This window comes from Rhinoraja longicauda, chromosome 12, assembly GCF_053455715.1.
Source record: "Rhinoraja longicauda isolate Sanriku21f chromosome 12, sRhiLon1.1, whole genome shotgun sequence".
Taxonomy (NCBI): Eukaryota; Metazoa; Chordata; class Chondrichthyes; order Rajiformes; family Arhynchobatidae; genus Rhinoraja; species Rhinoraja longicauda.
The window spans coordinates 5,535,722-5,552,928 of record NC_135964.1 but is presented as its reverse complement, the minus strand read 5'-3'; the positions used below and the strand labels follow the sequence as shown (position 1 = coordinate 5,552,928).

Here is a 17,207-nt window from a genome sequence, read left to right as displayed (position 1 = left end):
TGGGTAGACTGATGGGACTGAAGGCTGATAAATCCCCAGGGCCTGATGGTCTGCATCCCAGGGTACTTAAGGAGGTGGCTCTAGAAGTTGTGGATGCATTGGTGATCATTTTCCAATGTTCTATAGATTCAGGATCAGTTCCTGTGGATTGGAGGGTAGCTAATGTTATCCCACTTTTTAAGAAAGGAGGGAGAGAGAAAACGGGAAATTATAGACCAGTTAGTCTGACATCAGTGGTGGGGATGATGCTGGAGTCAATTATAAAAGACAAAATTGTGGAGCATTTGGAGAGCAGTAACAGGATCGTTCCGAGTCAGCATGGATTTACGAAGGGGAATTCATGCTTGACTAATCTTCTGGAATTATTTGAGGATGTCACTAGGAAAATTGACAGGGGAGAGCCAGTGGATGTAGTGTACCTCGACTTTCAGAAAGCCTTCGACAAGGACCCACATAGGAGATTAGTGGGCAAGATTAGAGCACATGGTATTGGGGGTAGGGTACTGACATGAATAGAAAATTGGTTGACAGACAGAAAGCAAAGAGTGGGGATAAATGGGTCCTTTTCAGAATGGCAGGCAGTGACTAGTGGGGTACCGCACGGCTCGGTGCTGGGATCGCAGCTATTTACAATATACATTAATGACTTGGATGAAGGGATTAAAAGTACCATTAGCAAATTTGAAGATGATACAAAGCTGGGTGGTAGTGCGAGCTGTGTGGAAGTTGCTATGAGTTTGCAGGGTGACTTGGACAGGTTGTGTGAGTGGGCGGATGCATGGCAGATGCAGTTTAATGTGGATAAGTGTGAGGTTATCCACTTTGGTGGTAAGAATAAGAAGGCAGATTATTATCTGAATGGTGTCAAGTTAGGAAAAGGGGACATACAACGAGATCTGGGTGTCCTAGTGCATCAGTCACTGAAAGGAAGCATGCAGGTACAGCAGGCAGTGAAGAAACCCAATGGAATGTTGGCCTTCATAACAAGAGGAGTTGAGTATAGGAGCAAAGAGGTCCTTCTGCAGTTGTACAGGGCCCTAGTGAGACCACACCTGGAGTATTGTGTGCAGTTTTGATCTCCAAATTTGAGGAAGGATATTCTTGCTATTAACGGCGTGCAGCGAAGGTTTACTAGGTTAATTCCTGGAATGGCGGGACTGTGATATGTTGAAAGACTGGAGCGGCTAGGCTTGTATACACTGGAATTTAGAAGGACGAGAGGGGATTTTATCGAAACATATAAGATTATTAAGGGGTTGGACACGTTAGAGGCAGGAAACATGTTCCCAATGTTGGGGGAGTCCAGAAGCAGGGGCCAGTCAGAGAGTTGTAAATCTGTGTAATTCACTGACTCAGAAGGCAGTGGAGGCCAATTCTCTGAATGCATTCAAGAGAGAGCTAGATAGAGCTCTTAAGGATAGCGGTCTCAGGGGGTATGGGGAGAAGGCAGGAACGGGGTACTGATTGAAAATGATCAGCCATGATCACATTGAATGCTGGTTTAATTCAAAGATAGACACAAAATACTGGAGTAACTCAGCAGGTCAGGCAGCATCTCAGGAGAGAAGGAATGGGTGACGTTTCGGGTCGAGACCCTTCTACAGCATTTTGTGATACCTTCGATTTGTACCAGCATCTGCAGTTATTTTCCTATGCGATTACTCTTTGTTGTTTTCAGCGCATTGGAATGTCCTTGGTGCTCGGTTAAAATCTAGTTGATTTTGATATTAAGAAAGCTCACTACTTCCTTTCCGGATATTAAGAATATATTGAAGATTGGCGGGGGGGAGCACATCACTTAAAGGTCGGGGGAGGAGCGCATTAGTTAAAAGTCGGGGGGGGGGGGGAGTGCATTAGTTAAAAGTCTGGGGGGGGATTAGTTAAAGGTCCGGGGGGGGGGAGCGCATTAGTTAAAAGTCCGGGGGGGCATTAGTTAAAGGTCCGGGGGGGGGAGGGGGGGAGCTCATCTCTTGAAGACGTATGGTTCTCATTGTGACGTCACACGCTGAAGACCTTCAAGAAATCGGTTAGAAATGAAATGTTTTAACTTAAAAACCTCTGTGACTTAAAAAATATACGACCAATTTAAATAAAAATGTTATAGGTAGTGGCGGTGAGAGTGGTGATTAAGATAGTGCAAAAATTGTGGCACTACGGTTTACCGTTTTGGCGAAATCACTGATAGGTAGGTACGGATATATAAATAAATATATATATATATATACAAGATCTGAGTTTTAGTGTGCTGCCTGTCCCACTGAGTTACCCCAGCATTTTGTGTCTACCCTTGGTGTAAACCAGCATTTGCGGTTCCTTCCGACATGTTAAATATGTACGCATGTTTCACTCTAAGTATGACTTAGAAAGATGACTAAAGTAAACCACACTTCATTTTTGTCATCTTTATGGATGCCAAAGCATTTGTGAAGACTAAACCCTCACTGACAGCGGGATGCATTCCGATTGGATTGATGAAAGATAGAATCATTCATCGTTTTTTCTGATGTAATTCGACAAAATCGATTAACTAGGAAATGGTGTGATATTAAACTGTCTGCATGCTTGTCGGAACACAAAATTGATTATTCAATATCTAAGTTTAAATAGCTCCCTATTTGGTTTGTGTTGAAATATCCTACCTACAACCAACAACTAAGACAGCATTCAACTAAGGCACTTGAGTAAAGTGCAGCTGTGGTGGAAATCCATCTCACAGTAGGATTACCAAGACATCAAAAAACGAATACAATGATCATGTAGGACCACCTTTTATCATCATATCATATCATATCATATCATATATATACAGCCGGAAACAGGCCTTTTCGGCCCACTAAGTCCGTGCCGCTCAGCGATCCCCGTACATTAACACTATCCTACACCCACTAGGGACAATTTTTACATTTACCCAGCCAATTAACCTACATACCTGTACGTCTTTGGAGTGTGGGAGGAAACCGAAGACTCGGAGAAAACCCACGCAGGTCACGGGGAGAACGTACAAACTCCTTACGGTACAGCACCCGTAGTCAGGATCGAACCTGAGTCTCCGGCGCTGCATTCGCTGTAAAGCAGCAACTCTACCGCTGCGCTACCGTGCATTTTTAAAATGAAAATCAGAAAATTTTGGAAGTATTCAACTCCATAACTCCCTAGTCCACTCGTCCCTTCCTACCCAAACCACCCCATCCCCGGGCACTTTCCCCTGCAACCGCACGAGATGCAACACCTGTCCCTTTACCTCCCCCCTCAACTCCATCCAAGGACCCAAACAATCTTTCCAGGTGAGACAGAGTTTCACCTGCACCTCCTCCAACCTCATCTATTGCATCCGCTGCTCTAGATGTCAACTTATTTACATCGGCGAAACCAAACGCAGGCTCGGCGATCGCTTCGCTCAACACCTGCGCTCGGTCCGCGTTGGCCAAACTGGTCTCCCGGTGGCCGAGCACTTCAACTCCCCCTCCCATTCCCAGTCCGACCTTTTTGTCATGGGCCTCCTCCAGTGCCTTAGTGAGGCCCACTGGAAATTGGAGGAACAGCACCTCATATTTCGTCTGGGCAGCTTGCAGCCCAGTGGTATGAACATCGACTTCTCCAACTTTAGAAAGTTCCTCTGTCCCTCTCTTCCCCTCCTCCTTCCCAGATCTCCCTCTATCTTCCTGTCTCCACCTATATCCTTCCTTTGTCCCGCCCCCTGACATCATTCTGAAGAAGGGTCTCGAACCGAAACATCACCCATTCCTTCTCTCCTGAGATGCTGCCTGACCTGCTGAGTTACTCCAGCATTTTGTGAATAAATACCTTCGATTTGTACCAGCATCTGCAGTTATTTTCTTATACAACAGTTCAGAAGAAATCTGTTGATTTAGCATTTCACACCTTTTAACCATTCAAGGTTCAGGAACAGTTTCTTCCCTGCAGCCATTATGCTGTTAAACACTACAAATAAGCTCTGAGTTGCATAGACGATTATTGCTATTATTGCACTATTATTGTTTGTTTGTTATTTTATGTGTGCATATGTGTCTTTATTTATGTATGTATGTATGTGTGTATGTATGTATGTATGCATGTATGTATGTATGTATGTATGCATGCATGCATGCATGTATGTATGTATGTATGTATGTATGTGTGTGTGTGTGTGTGTGTGTGTGTGTGTGTGTGTGTGTATGTATGTATGTATGTATGTATGTATGTATGTATGTATGTATGTATGTATGTATGTATGTATGTATGTATGTATGTATGTATGTATGTATGTATGTATGTATGTATTTATGTATGTATGTATATGTGTATGTATGTATGTATGTATGTATGTATTCACAAAATGCTGGAGTAACTCAGCGGATCAGTCTGAAGAAGGGTCGTGTCCCGAAACGTCACCCATTCCTTCTCTCCTGAGATACTGCCTGACCCGCTGAGTTACTGCAGCTTTTTGTGTCTACCTTATATATGTGCATGGGCAGGTACGTGTATATATACACACACTGAAGTTTTTTTCTCGTTTATTATATTATTCACAGTGCACTATGTTTACGTATTCTGATGTGCTGCTGCAAGTAAGATAGTTATTGTTCTATCTGGGACATATGTCAATAAGGGGTAGGCCATTTAGACCGGAGATGAGGAAAAACGTTTTCAGTCAGAGAGTTGTGAATCTGTGGAATTCTCTGCCTCAGAAGGCAGTGGAGGCCAATTCTCTGAATGCATTCAAGAGAGAGCTAGATAGAGCTCTTACGGATAGCGGAGTCAGGGGGTATGGGGAGAAGGCAGAAATGGGGTACTGATTGAGAATGATCAGCCATGATCACATTGAATGGCGGTGCTGGCTCGAAGGACTGAATGGCCTACTTCTGCACCTAATGTTTATTGTCTATTGTTTAAAACATTCCTGACTTTTGATTCACCAGAATAACCTGAAACAAGAACTAGATTTTATTTCCCTTCAGATGCTCCCTGACAGCGATTTCTTGCATCCTCCCTTATATTTCACATTTCCAGCTTTTCACTGGAACCTGACATGAAATGTCGCCTATCCATGTCCTCCAAAGATGCTATCTGACCCGTTGAGTTACCACAGCATTTATGACCTTTTTGTAATCCAGTATCTGCAGTTACTAGTGTTTCTAATCTCCTTCCCTGACACAAACCTTTCCAAGTCACTCAAGCATTTAGCCCTTTTGCCTCCGGTGTTATTTTTCACAAATTAGATTCCAGATTATTCTTTGCACCAAACTAATGCGATACTTAATGATCTATTGTATGTTTTCTTTACCTGGTTAGATTTAGTCAAAGATAATAGAGCAGAGCAAGATAGACCACTCGACCCTAAAAACCGTACTAAATTTATGTCAAGGCGCCATTTTAGCAGGCAGAAACTTGCAGAAACATTTTAAAAGAAAAATAACAAAAACCTGTGAATTGATAGATGAGGTATATTCTGCATTTTTATGGTATCATCACACATACTGTTCCCCCAAAGCACTGATTACACTGCAAGAGGCGCCATAGCGAACGGCGGGTTTTGCTTACTAATATGGCGGCCGTTTCGCTCCTTTGCGTGCTATACTTCAGTATAGGCGATTTCAACGGAGTGGTCCATCTAGCTCCTTTAGTATCTTTGGTTTTAGTGTGTTAGACCCATTATTTCCACAGTTGGGGCTAATCACAATCATGGATCAATCAGGGCTGAGCAAAATCGTGGAATGATTGCAGCAGGGAAGGAGGCCATTCATCCCCTCAAGCCCATGCTGCCTCTTTGTGGAACAATCTGGTCAGCACCATTGCCACGCTTTTCCCCCCTGCCCTGCAATTTAATCTTCCTCGCGCACCACTCCAAATCCCTGTTGAATGCACTGACTTGATTTGTGTCCACTGCCCTGACAGGGAGTGAAGTCCAGGTCATTGCTCTACCATGCATGAAAAGCTTTTTTCAGTCACTTGGAATCTGTGTCCTGTGTTTCATGATATGTCCATCCATGGGATGCTTCAATCGCCATAACTAAATTATAGTGTAGGAAGCAACTGCAGATGCTGGTTTACACCAAAGATAGACTCAAAATGCTGGAGTAACTCAGCGGGACAGGCAGCATCACTGGAGAGAAGGAATGGGTGACGTTTGGGGTTGAGACCCTTAAGGGTCTCCAGTGGGTCTTCTCTCCAGTGATGCTGCCTGTCCCGCTGAGTTACTCCAGCATTTTTATCTGTCATTAAATTATATGCTGGACATTGCTTTGTCTAAGTATGGCTGTTCTGTTTCCCTTCATTATGCCAATTCTCTGAATGCATTCAAGAGAGAGCTAGATAGAGCTCTTAAGGATAGCGGAGTCAGGGGGTATGGGGAGAAGGCAGGAACGGGGTACTGATTGAGAATGATCAGCCATGATCACATTAAATGGTGGTGCTGGCTCGAAGGGCCGAATGGCCTCCTCCTGCACCTATTGTCTATTGTCTATTATGATGGTAAATATGCTTTACAGTAATTCATTCATAGCACTGCATTCAGGACTCTGGGTTTTGAAATGAGTTATATAAATGCAAGTTCTTTCTTCAACCTATAAATATTAATGTAATATGAATGCAATAAACATAAACACATTATGACACTACTTAAGTTCTGGGCCAGTAATCATTCTAATTTTGCAAATGCACCATTTAAATTATCATATTATTTAATTTTGTTGAATTTACACCATACACAAATATATCTCCGTTTCTGATCTGGATCTGTGATATTATTTTTCTGTTCTGCTTGAATGTATAGATGAAGAAATGAGGCACCTTTCTGACTGTGAGTTCCCAACAAAATGCCAAGACGAAGAAATCTTCTCACTGCAATCCTCATTGTTTTACCCTGGACCATACTGCTGACTATTTGGCATCAGAACGCAAGAGATTTTAATTTTGCCGTTAAGAGAAGTAGGTGAACCATTTGTGGCCCTGCGTGACTTTTCATTGTTCATGAATTCATTAGCTATGAATCAATGCTGCCTTTCATATTCCTGACATTTATGCTGCAGACCATATTTGAAATAAACATATTTGATGTAGAAGATAGACATAAAAAGCTGGAGTAACTCAGCGGGTCAGGCAGCATCTCTGGAGAAGAGGAATGAGTGATGTTTTGGGTCAAGATCTTTCTTCAGGCCTGTCTTGGCTCTACCTACCTCAACTCCATCCTATCCCCCCTGGTCAAATCCCTCCCCACCTACGTCCAAGCCACCTCACACGCTCTCCATCTCCTGGATAACTTCCGGTTCACAGGCCCCCACTCCCTCATTTTCACCATGGATGTCCAGTCACTCTACACTTCCATCCCCCACAAGGATGGTCTCGAAGCCCTCCGTTTCTTCCTCGACCGTAGAACCAGCCAATCCCCATCGACCAACACTCTCCTCCGCCGAGCAGAGCTGGTTCTTACCCTCAACAACTTCTCCTTTGACTCCTCCCACTTCCTCCAAACCAGAGGCGTAGCTATGGGCACTCGCATGGGCCCTAGCTACGCCTGCCTCTTTGTCGGGTACGTCGAACAATCCCTGTTCCAGACGTACACTGGCCCCATCCCCGAACTCTACCTCCGCTACATCGACGACTGCATTGGTGCTACCTCTTGCACCCATGCAGAACTCACTGACTTCATACACTTCACCACCAATTTCCATCCTGCCCTTAAATATACCTGGACTATCTCCGACATCTCCCTCCTGTTTCTGGACCTCACCATCTCCATCACAGGAGACAGACTAGTGACGGACATTTACTATAAACCCACTGACTCGCACAGCTATCTGGACTACACTTCTTCCCACCCGGTCCCCTGCAAAAAGTCTATCCCCTACTCCCAATTCCTCCGTCTACGCCGCATCTGCGCCCGGGATGAGGTGTTTCACACTAGGGCTTCAGAGATGTCCTCGTTCTTCAGAAAACGGGGCTTCCCCTCCTCCATTATAGATGAGGCTCTCACTAGGGTCTCTTCTACATCCCGCAGCTCCGCTCTTGCTCCCTATCCCCCCACTCGCAACAAGGACAGGATCCCCCTCGTTCTCACCTTCCACCCCACCAGCCAGCGGATCCAACATATCATCCACCAACATTTCCGTCACCTACAACAGGACCCCACCACTGGCCATATCTTCCCATCCCCTCCCCTCTCTGCGTTCCGCAGAGACCGTTCCCTCCGCAACTCCCTGGTCCACTCGTCCCTTCCTACCCAAACCACCCTAACCCCGGGCACTTTCCCTTGCAACCGCACGAGATGCAACACCTGTCCCTTTACCTCCCCCCTCAACTCCATCAAAGGACCCAAACATTCTTTCCAGGTGAGACAGAGGTTCACCTGCACCTCCTCCAACCTCATCTATTGCATCCGCTGCTCTAGATGTCAACTTATCTATATAGGCGAAACCAAGCGCAGGCTCGGCGATCGCTTCGCTGAACACCTGCGCTCGGTCCGCATTAACGCAACTGATCTCCCGGTGGCCCAGCACTTTAACTCCCCCTCCCATTCCCAGTCTGACCTCTCTGTCATAGGCCTCCTCCAGTGCCATAGTGAGGCCCGCCGGAAATTGGAGGAGCAGCACCTCATATTTCGCCTGGGCAGTTTGCGGCCCGGTGGTATGAACGTCGACTTCTCCAACTTCAGATAGCTCCTCTGTCCCTCTCTTCCCCTCCTCCTTCCCAGATCTCCCTCTATCTTCCTGTCTCCACCTATATCCTTCCTTTGTCCCACCCCCGACATCAGTCTGAAGAAGGGTCTCGACCCGAAACGTCACCCATTCCTTCTCTCCCGAGATGCTGCCTGACCTGCTGAGTTACTCCAGCATTTTGTGAATAAATCGATTTGTACCAGCATCTGCAGTTATTTTCTTATACTGTCTTGGCTCCAGTCTGAATGCCTCCCCTTCTCAAATGTACTCAGCCACAAACATTAGGAGCAAATGCCTGGAAATCACTGGTGCACCCCCTTCGATTTCAAACAATAAATAGGAGCATCTTTGCCATTTCCAGCTATTTACATGGAAGTGGGATCAAGATAGTTGTGGGAGTCGGTGCAGTCAAGATAATTGTGGGAGTCAGATGGATCATCTCTGACACCTCCCTCCCCTTTCTTGATCTCACTGTCTCCATCACAGGAAATAGACTATCGACTGAAGTCTATTACAAACCCACTGACTCCAGCAACTATCTCGACTGCACTACTTCCTAGCCAGTTACCTGCAAAGACTTTATCCTCTACTCCCAATTCCTCCTTCTACGCTGCACCTGTGCCCAGGATGAGGTGTTCCATACCAGGACATCCGAGAAGTCCTCATGCTTCAGGGAACAGGGGTTCCCCTCTGCCATCATAGATGAGGCCCTCGTTCATGTCTCCTCAGTACCCCGCAGCTCTGCCCTTGCTCACCCTCCCCCTAGTTGCAACAGATACGGAGTCCCCCTAGTCCTTACCTTCCACCCCATCAGCCGTCGCATACAACACATAATCCTCCAAAATCTTTGCCATCTCCAACAGGATCCCACCACTAGTCACGTTTTCCCATCTCCACCCCTTTCCGCCTTCAGCAGAGACAGTTCCCTCCGCAACTCCCTGGTTAACTCATCTCATCTCATACAGCATCTCATATTGGGCAGCTTACAACCCAGTGGTATGAATATTGATTTCTCTAATTTGAAGTAACCCTGGCATTCCCTCCCTCTCTATCTCGCCCCCACCCAAGTCACACCAGCTTCTTTTCACCCTACAAACAGCTAACAATGGCCCGTTTCCTTTATTGTTACCTTTTTGCATATCTTTCATTCATTGTTCTTTATCTTTCCACATCATCGTCTATATCTCTAGTTTCCCTTATCCCTAACCAGTCTGAAGAAGGGTCCCGACCCAAAACGTTACTCATTCCTCTCCAGAGATGCTGCCGATCCCGCTGAGTTACTCCAGCTTTTTGTGTCTATGCATTCCTTCCTGGACTGTTTACATCACCGTCTACTTATTTTGTATCATATAAAATTCTACAACTCTAAAGCAAATGTGTTTGCATAAAAGCACAGAGTCAATTGTGCTAACATCCTATCTGATCGCAATCATTCGACAGTGCTTGATTTCACAGATAAAATAATTGACATTTTAGACAAAATCTTTCCTGAGCTTGTTTGAGTTAAACAGGGCGCAACAATTCAAAAAATAAAGAGAAAGGTATTTTGTGCTTTTCCAGCTTTAACTTTGGAAATAAATTCTCCTGTCGATGTCGATTGTGAACACAGAGGATAATTTAATATCATAAATCAATTTGTGCTCAAATGCTAATGAGGTCAGTATCTATGCTGTACTTGCGTGGAGCCCAGAGAAGCATAGAAACACAGAAAATAGGTGCAGGAGGAGGCCATTCGGCCCTTCGAGCCAGCACCGCCATTCAATGTGATCATGGCTGATCATTCTCAATCAGTACCCTGTTCCTGCCTTCTCCCCATACCCCCTGACTCCGCTATCCTTAAGAGCTCTATCTAGCTCTCTCTTGAATGCATTCAGAATGCATTCGAAGAGTTAATTGGCTGGAAGGTTTGTTACAAAAGAAGGTGACGCACAGAGATGGCAGACAAGTTGGTGCAGTGTGTTTCCTGCAGGATGTGGGAAGGTAGGGACACCGCTGGAACTTCAGGGAGCCACACCTGCAAGAACTGTGTCCAGGTGCAGCTCTTGAATGAAAGTGTTGGGCAACTGGAGAAGCAGCTGGATGACCACAGGGCCATCCGGGAAGACGAGAGTTTCCTGGACAGGACCTACAGTGAGGTTGTCGTGCCACGGATACAGGAAGAGCGAAGATGGTTGACTGTGAGAAAGGCCAGTACAAGAATGGAGTGTAAGAGACCTTGGTGGCTGTGCCTAATGCAAACAGGTACAACCTCTTGGGAGCTGTCGGGGCAGAAGATGCTTCCAGTCCGAATGGCGGACAGGTCGGTGGCTCCAATACCAACGATGAGACTCGACCGGTGAGACCGACGTCGGGCAGAGCCATAGAGGATGGTCTGTTACCTCCCTGGTGCCAGGGTTCAAGATGTCACGGACCGACTTCAGAATATCCTCGAGATGGAAGATGAACAGCCGGAAGTAGTTGTGCACGTGGGCACAAACGACATCGGGAGGAAGAGGAAGGAGGTTCTGCATCGCGAGTTTAGAGAGTTCGGAAGAAAACTGAAAAGCAGGACTTCTCGGGTGGTTCTCTCTGGATTGCTGCCTGTACCTCGTGCTGGTAAGGGCAGGAACAGGGAGATAGGGGATATGAATGTATGGCTGAGGGGCTGGTGGAGGGAGTAGGGTTTAGATTTCTGGACCACTGGGATCTCTTCTGGGGTAGGGGTGGCCTGTACAAAAGGGACGGGTTACACCTTAACAGCAGGGGGACCAACATTCTGGCAGGCAGGTTTGCTAGTGTTACGCGTGTGGGTTTAAACTAAGTAGTGGGGGGAGGGGTTGACAAATTGGGAATATAAAGATGGAGTTAAAGGGGAAGCGAATACAGGAGAAACTGTAAAGGACTCCCGAATTAATGGGAAGGAAAGTTCTAGAAGGGATAAGAGAGTAAGGTCAGGGCCAATGGTGACCGGTGTGAGAGGGGAGGTGAATGCCGAAGTTAAAGTGTTGTATTTGAATGTGCAAAATATAAAAAATAAAGCTTGAGGCTCAGTTAGATATTGGCAAGTATGATGTTGTGGGAATCACAGAGACATGGCTACACGAGGACCAGGGCTGGGAACGGAATATTCAGGGGTATCTATCGAAAAGACAGACAGGGAGGCAGAGGGAGTGGGGTCGCTCTGTTGGTTAGGAATGATATTCAGTCCCTTGCAAGGGGTGACATAGAATCAGGAGCTGTAGAATCAGTATGGATAGAAATGAGGAATTGTAAGGGTAAAAGGACCCTAATGGGAGTTATCTACAGGCCCCCAAACAATAGCCTGGACATAGGGTGCAAGTTGAATCAAGAGTTAAAATTGGCATGTCACAAATGTAATGCTACAATGGTTATGGGAGATTTCAACATGCAGGTAGACTGGGAAAATCAGGTTGGTAATGGACCCCAAGAAAGGGAGTTTGTGGAGTGCCTCTGAGATTGTTTCTTTGAGCAGCTTGTACTGGAGCCTACCAGGGAGAAGGCAGTTCGGGATTTAGTGTTGTGTAATGAACCAGATTTGATAAGGGAACACAAGGTAAAAGAGCCATTAGGAGGTAGTGATCATAATATGATTAGTTTTAATTTACAATTTGAGAGAGAGAAGGGAAAATCGGAAGTGTCAGCACTACATTTGAGCAAGGGGGACTATGGAGGCATGAGGGAGGAGCTGGCAAGAGTTGACTGGAAAGAGACCCTAGCAGGGAAGACAGTGGAACAACAATGGCAGGTATTTCTGGGAATAATACAGAAGGTGCAGGATCAGCTCTGGACTGATCTCCCTCTTCCCTGACTCTCTGGCTGAAGAACGGTCTCGACCCGAAACATCATCTATTCCTTTTCTCTAGAGATGCTGCCTGTCCTGCTGAGTTACTGCAGCAATTTCAAGTCAAGTCAAGTCAAATTTATTTGTCACATACACATACACGATGTGCAGTGAAATGAAAGTGGCAATGCCTGTGGGTTGTGCACAAAAAGAATTACAGTTACAGCATATAAATAAAGTTAATAAGTTACTATTAGTGTCGACAAAAATTTAGTCTCTGGGGTTATAAAAGTTGACAGTCCTGATGGCCTGTGGGAAGAAGCTCCGTCTCATCCTCTCCGTTTTCACAGCGTGTCAGCGGAGGCGTTTGCCTGATCGTAGCATCTGGAACAGTCCGTTACTGGGGTGGCAGGGGTCCCTCATGATCTTGCTTGCTCTGGATCTGCACCTCCTGATGTATAGGTCCTGCAGGGGGACGAGTGTAGTTCCCATGGTGCGTTCTGCCGAACGCACTACTCTCTGCAGGGCTATCCTGTCCTGGGCAGAGCTGTTCCCAAACCAGACTGTAATGTTGCCGGACAGGATGCTCTCTACAGCCCCAGAGTAGAAGCAATGAAGGATCCTCAGAGACACTCTGAATTTCCTCAGTTGTCTAAGGTGGTAAAGGCGCTGCTTAGCCTTACCCACCAGTGCGGCAATGTGCGTTGCCCACGTCAGATCCTCTGCGATGCGGACTCCCAAGTATTTGAAACTGCTCACCCTATCCACAATAGACCCATTTATCTCCAGTGGCGTGTACGTCCTTGGATGTTTAGCCCTTCTGAAGTCCACAATCAGCTCCTTTGTTTTAGTGACATTCAAGAGGAGGCTATTGTCCTGACACCAGAATGCCAGATCAGCCACCTCCTCCCGGTAGGCCTTCTCATCGTTGTTGGAGATCCGGCCCACCACCACAGTGTCATCAGCAAACTTGATGATGGAGTTTGAGCTGAACCTGGCCCCACAGTCATGTGTGTACAGGGAGTACAGTAGGGGGCTAAGGACGCAGCCCTGGGGGGATCCTATGTTCAGGGTGAGGGAGCTAGATGTGTGTTCCCCCATCCTGACCACTTGGGGCCTGGCAGTGAGAAAGTCCAGGACCCAGGCACACAGAGGGGTGCTAAGCCCCAGTTCCAGCAGGTTCTCAACCAGTCTGCTGGGGACTATTGTGTTGAATGCTGAACTAAAGTCAATGAACAGCATCCTCACATAGCCCCCCTGGCTGTCCAGATGAGAGAGAGCGGTGTGTAGAACCTGGGAGACCGCATCATCCGTGGACCTGTTCGGACGGTATGCGAACTGTAGTGGGTCCATGTTGCGAGGAAGGAGGGCGCAGATGTGCTTCTTGACTAGCCTCTCAAAGCGTTTCATGACAACCGAGGTGAGGGCCACCGGTCGGTAGTCATTTAAACACGCTGGAGAGGCATTCTTTGGCACCGGTACAATGATGGATCTTTTGAAGCATGCAGGGACCACGGACTTTGCCAAGGAGAGTCTTGTACAGGTTTTATTGATCTGTTCTACGGTATCGTTGATTATTTTCTCTATAATCTAATTAATATCTTTTTTTCTGTGTAGGCGATCTTTGTTTTTGTTTCCAACATGCATCATCTTGCATTTATTTATTTTAAAGTCAATTTGCTGTTTAAAATTCCTGTGGTTGGGGCACTCCCATTGAGGTTCCATTGACTATGCTGAAGAGGCTTTGTATTTGAGGCGATGAGACCAAGAATGGGGACCAAGAAGAAATACAACATGAACCCCTCGGTATCCCAGCACCCGGCTGAAGACCACACATCCTCCCCCTCCCCCATAGTTGTGGAAGGTTTGATGAGGCTTGTAAGCAAAGCAAGTCAGGTTTAAACTTGTCATTAAATCAGAGACTGACAGATGAGTAAATATAATTTGTAAGAAGGAACTGCAGATGCTGGTTTAAACTGAAGATAGACACAAAAAGTTGGAGTAACTCAGCGGATTCAGGGAGCATCCCTGGAGAGAAGGAATGGGTGACGTTTTGGGTTGAGACCCTTCTTCAGACTGATTAGGGATAAGGCAAACTAGAGATATAGACAGTGATGTGGAGAAATAAAGAACAATGAATGAAAGTTATGCAAAAAAAGGATCGATGATAAAGGAAACAGGCCATTGTTAGCTGTTTGTAGGGTGAAAATGAGAAGCTGGTGCAACTTGGGTGGGGGAGGAATAGAGAGAGAGGGAATGCCGGGGCTACCTGAAGTGAGAGAAATCAATATTCATACCACTGGGCTATAAGCTGCCCAAGCAAAATATGAGATGCTGTTCCTCCAATTTGCGTTTAGCCTCACTCTGACAATGGAGTAGACCAAGGACAGGAAGGTCTGTGTAGGAATGGGAAGGGGAATTAAAGTGTCCAGCAACCAGGAGATCAGGTAGGTTCAGGCGGGCTAAGCGAAGGTGTTCCGCGAAATGATCGCCCAGTCTGCGTTTGGTCTCCCTGATGTATAAGAGTCCACATCTTGAACAATGGATACAGTATATGAGGTTGGAGGAGGTGCAAGTGAACCTCTGCCTAATCTGTGCACCCAGCTCTCAGAAAGATTGGCTGTAGCTTATTCCACTTCTCGAGAACTTAATTTTTTAATCTATTTGTTTCGATGGGCATAAACTCCCAAACCACTTTCCAAGGTTCTCACCGGTAGTTAGAAATGGACACAAAGAAATATGCAAGAGCTGAAGGACATTTTACATACTTGTCATAACACAGATTGAGGCTATTCTTCCCTTCAGGTCCATACTGGCTCACAGCAAGTCAACCCATTTCTCCTCTTCCCATTATACCTGCAACTTATTCTCTCTCGTACCTCTTCTGCCACTTACCCATATTAAAGGGAAATTTAAACTAGCCAGTTCATTAATTGGCTATTGCATTACATCAGTAAACTTCTAAATGTACCTAAGAATGCCCTTGGAGTTTCATGGAAGACACTTTTACAAATGTATACTTTTTTTGCCCATGGCCCCTGATGCTCACTCTTTTGATATTGCCATGGAAAATAGGTAATATCTCTCATTAGATCATGGATCCGTTTTTAGTTTTATGCTGTATATGTAAAATAAAAACAAAAAATAAAAGAACTGATGTCCAATTTTCTACCGATTGCAAGTTAGCATGAGAAAGATCAGCTCACATTTGCTCAGTTTTGGATCATGAATGATATTTCATCGATGATGCTGTTAACTGATCGAGCCAAGGCCATAATGAATACCTTCTTCCCCCTTCTTTTCAGAGGAGCCAGACAATGGAACAAAAAGAGCACTCGTCAAAAGTTCACAAAGCAAAGAAGAGCAGAGAGTCTGTATTCACCAGCAGGCAGAGAGCATTCAGACCTACATCAAGCTGGAGTATGTTTACACCAGGCCACCCCAGTGGTCTCAGTCCATACCAACCATTTATGTGGTAACACCAACCTACACCAGACCTGTGCAGAAAGCAGAGCTGACCAGGCTGGCTAATACCTTCCTCCACATACAGAACCTGCACTGGATTATGGTGGAGGACTCGCCCCGGAGGACCGGTCTGGTTGCGCTGCTTCTGGAGAAGAGTGGACTGAATTTCACCCATTTGAACGTTCAAAGTCCAAAAAGTGTGAGGTTGGGCCTCACTAAATCATCATCGCGCGCTCCAAGGGGCACCTTGCAGAGGAACCTGGGTCTCTGCTGGCTGAGAGACAGACTGACCCCAAATGACTCATTGGAGGGTGTTGTTTACTTTGCCGATGATGATAACACCTACAGTTTGGAACTCTTTGAGGAAGTGTTCGCTGCTAATCAAAAATAATCTTTGTATTAACATTGAAATGTTACATTTTACAAATTTAGACCCTTTGGCCCACTCTACATGCTCCATTATTGATTTTTTAAATTTCAGTAGGCACCAACATAATGAGCATTTAATCACATTTAATCAGACTCTCAGTCTGAAGAAGGGTCTCGACCCGAAACGTCACCCATTCCTTCTCTCCTGAAATGTTGCCTGACCCGCTGAGTTACTCCAGCATTTTGTGAATAAATACCTTCGATTTGTACCAGCATCTGCAGTTATTTTCTTACAATTTAATCACACCTGGTAGTTCATACAAATCGATGATCCTCTAATTCCTGCAAAGATACTTAAAAAAATATTTCCTTCTATTTTTTTGGAATTAATATTAGCTTAATCAGAATCATACTGGGTTTTGAGCTTCTGAATAGGAAAATTGCACCCTGGTGAATGATTCACCTGGTATTTGGTACATTGGGCTGAGAGACACATTAGTTTTAACCTGTAGGTGAGAACAAGAATTTTGTCGCGTTCCAAAATGTATTTCTGGAGATAGACCCAAAATACTGGAGTAACTCAGAGGGACAGGCAGCATCTCTGGAGAAAAGGAATAGGTGCCGTTTTGGGTCAAGACCCTTCTTCAGACTGAGAGTCAGGGGAGAGGGAGTCATGAGATAGGGAAGGGTAAGGTGTGAAAACGACAGATCAAAGCAGATGTTGATAAGGAAATGTAGAGTGGTTCATTGTTGGCTGAGGGGAAGGTGACAAGGAAGCATACAATCAGTAAAACTAATCAGGAGGACGATGAAACTAGTCAGAGAGATAGGGTGGGGAGGGACAGAGAGAGAGGGAAAGCAAGGGTTACTCCAAGTGAAAACAAATCAATATTGATTGTAATAGGTTGTAAGCTGCCCAAGTGAAATACGAGGTGCTG

At 45.6% G+C, this 17,207-nt stretch overlaps 1 protein-coding gene across 1 annotated transcript in view; it reads left to right on the top strand.

The window, feature by feature from the left end:
• Nucleotides 1–17,207, top strand: part of LOC144598482 (galactosylgalactosylxylosylprotein 3-beta-glucuronosyltransferase 1-like) — a 104,036-nt gene that overhangs the window by 65,889 nt on the left and 20,940 nt on the right. The window contains exons 3-4 of the mRNA XM_078408626.1: nt 6,773–6,927; nt 15,741–16,267. Of these exons, the coding sequence (XP_078264752.1) occupies nt 6,816–6,927; nt 15,741–16,267 (639 nt within the window). The 5' untranslated portion in view covers nt 6,773–6,815. The remainder of the gene's footprint in view (nt 1–6,772; nt 6,928–15,740; nt 16,268–17,207) is intronic.